At 60.8% G+C, this 2166-nt stretch overlaps 1 protein-coding gene across 4 annotated transcripts in view; it reads right to left on the bottom strand.

Moving 5' to 3' along the window:
* Positions 1 to 26: 26 nt before the first annotated feature.
* The window catches only part of FGFR1 (fibroblast growth factor receptor 1), a 14856-nt gene continuing 12716 nt past the window's right edge, over positions 27 to 2166 (bottom strand). For 2 of the 4 annotated variants that reach the window (XM_042815187.1, XM_042815189.1), the window contains exons 10-15: positions 1665 to 1786; positions 1455 to 1565; positions 1185 to 1375; positions 979 to 1101; positions 824 to 894; positions 27 to 701 (exon numbers count right to left, since the gene is read on the bottom strand). In XM_042815187.1, coding sequence (XP_042671121.1) covers positions 560 to 701; positions 824 to 894; positions 979 to 1101; positions 1185 to 1375; positions 1455 to 1565; positions 1665 to 1786 — 760 coding nt within the window. In that variant the 3' untranslated portion in view covers positions 27 to 559. The remainder of the gene's footprint in view (positions 702 to 823; positions 895 to 978; positions 1102 to 1184; positions 1376 to 1454; positions 1566 to 1664; positions 1787 to 2166) is intronic. The other 2 variants (XM_042815188.1, XM_042815190.1) reach the window with 1 other exon arrangement.

Raw genomic sequence — 2166 nt, 5'->3', positions numbered from 1 at the left:
GGCTCAGCCCCCTGAGGAAGGATGTGGGGCAGGGAGTGGGGCTCAGCCCCCTGAGGAAGGATGTGGGGCAGGGAATGGGGCTCAGCCCCCTGAGGAAGGATATGGGGCAGGGAATGGGGCTCAGCCTCTTGAGGAAAGGATGTGGGGCAGGGAGTGAGGCTCAGCCCCCTGAGGAAAGATGTGGGGCAGGGAATGGGGCTCAGCCCCCTGAGGAAGAATGTGGGGTAGGGAGTGGGGCTCAGCCCCCTGAGGAAGAATGTGGGGTAGGGAGTGGGGCTCAGCCCCCTGAGGAAGGACGTGGGGCAGGACACAGGGCTGCTGTGTGAGGGCACAGCCGCGGGGTCATTTTGGGATTCACTCCTGCAGAGCAATAGCAAAGGGAGGCCTGACGTTGGTCATCGCAAACAGATTTAGCTGACGTTTTGCAGGTAAGGGGACACTGCAAAAGTAATTCTGAGCATCTGCCTTCCCCAGCGTGCAGCTGCCTGCACCCAGCACAGAGCTCAGCACGGATGGCACCGCAGGCACGGCGCTCACGTTCCCACTGCCCCCCCAGCACTCACAGCTCGTTGGTGCAGTTGCTGGGCTTGTCCATCCTGTGGCCCTCCTTCAGCAGCTTGAAAAGCTCCTCCACAGGCACACCAGGGTACGGCGAACCGCCCAGAGTGAAGATCTCCCAAAGCAGCACGCCGAAGGACCAACTGCAGGCAGACACGTGGGCACAAACCGTGAGCCACCAAAGGCATCACGGAGAGCTCTGGGTGCACAGGTAGAGCTTTGCACAGCTACACCAGGAGTGCCTGGCAGTGCCTGGCATACTCACACATCACTCTGATGAGTGTATATTCGGTCGAACAGAGCCTCCGGGGCCATCCACTTCACTGGCAAGCGGCCCTGTGACAAGAGAACCCCATCAGCTCAGTGCTGCCCATGGGGACGGCCAAAGGTCGCTTGGCACAGCGGGTTCCGAACGCTCACGTTTGTCGTCTTCTTGTAGTAATCGATGTGGTGGATGTCACGGGCCAGCCCGAAGTCAGCGATCTTCATCACGTTGTCTTCGGTCACCAGCACGTTCCTGGCTGCCAGATCCCTGTGGATGCACTGTGCAGAGAGCAGGGCTGTCAAACGGTGCCCGGAGCCCCACGGCCCCATTCCTAAGCACTCAACCGTGATGGAGCTCACACCTTTTTGGAGGCCAGGTACTCCATGCCACGCGCCACCTGGTACGCACAGGACACCAGGTCCTTGAAGGAGAGCTGCTCCTCGGGGACACGAGTGGGGTTGTAGCAGTACTCCATACCCGGCGGGCGCCGTGCCTGCAGGTACTCACGCAGGTTGCCTTTGCTGGCGTATTCCACGATGACATAGAGGGGCCCTGAGGGAGAACGGGGCTGAGCCACGTGCCTGGACCCCACCGTCAGCACAGTGCTGGCAGCCCCTCCTCGCCCGCTCACCGTCCTGCGTGCAGGCCCCCAACAGGTTGATGATGTTCTTGTGCTTGCCGATCATCTTCATCATCTCCATCTCGGAGATGAGGTCAGACAGGTCCTTCTCTGTGGCGTCGGCTGTGGCAGCAAAGGCAGCAGTCAGGGAGGCTGGCCTGCATCCCCCCACACCATGCACACGTGGGTGCTGCATGCAGACCCGCTCCCATCGCCTCTTACACTTGAGCATCTTCACGGCCACTTTGGTGACACGGTTTGGCTTGTCCTTGTCCAGGCCAATGGCCTCAGCCAGCACCACCTGCCCAAAGCAGCCTTCTCCCAGCGGCTTGCCCAGGATCAGCCTGGTGGGAGGACAGACATAATGCCATGCTGGGACAGCAGGATGGCCACTGCACTCAGTGCCATCCCCTTGCCCCATCCCCATCCCATCCCATCCCAACTCACCTCAACCCATCCCATCCCATCCCATCCCATCCCATCCCATCCCATCCCATCCCATCCCATCCCATCCCATCTCACCCCACCTCAAACCATCCCATCCCATCCCATCCCATCCAAACTCACCTCAACCCATTCCCATCCCATCCCCATCCCCATCCCATCCCCATCCCCATCCCATCCCCATCCCATCTCACCCCATCCCATCCCACCCCATCCCACCCCACCTCAGACCTTCCCATTCCCATCCCCATCCCATCCCATCCCAACTCACCTCAACCCA

The sequence above is a fragment of the Centrocercus urophasianus genome, unplaced genomic scaffold (assembly GCF_019232065.1).
Source record: "Centrocercus urophasianus isolate 14NV4802_14NV808 unplaced genomic scaffold, USGS_Curo_1.0 seq_1425, whole genome shotgun sequence".
NCBI classification, from domain to species: domain Eukaryota; kingdom Metazoa; phylum Chordata; class Aves; order Galliformes; family Phasianidae; genus Centrocercus; species Centrocercus urophasianus.
The sequence above is the reverse complement of the archived record's forward strand: the minus strand, read 5'-3'. Positions and strand labels throughout refer to the sequence as shown.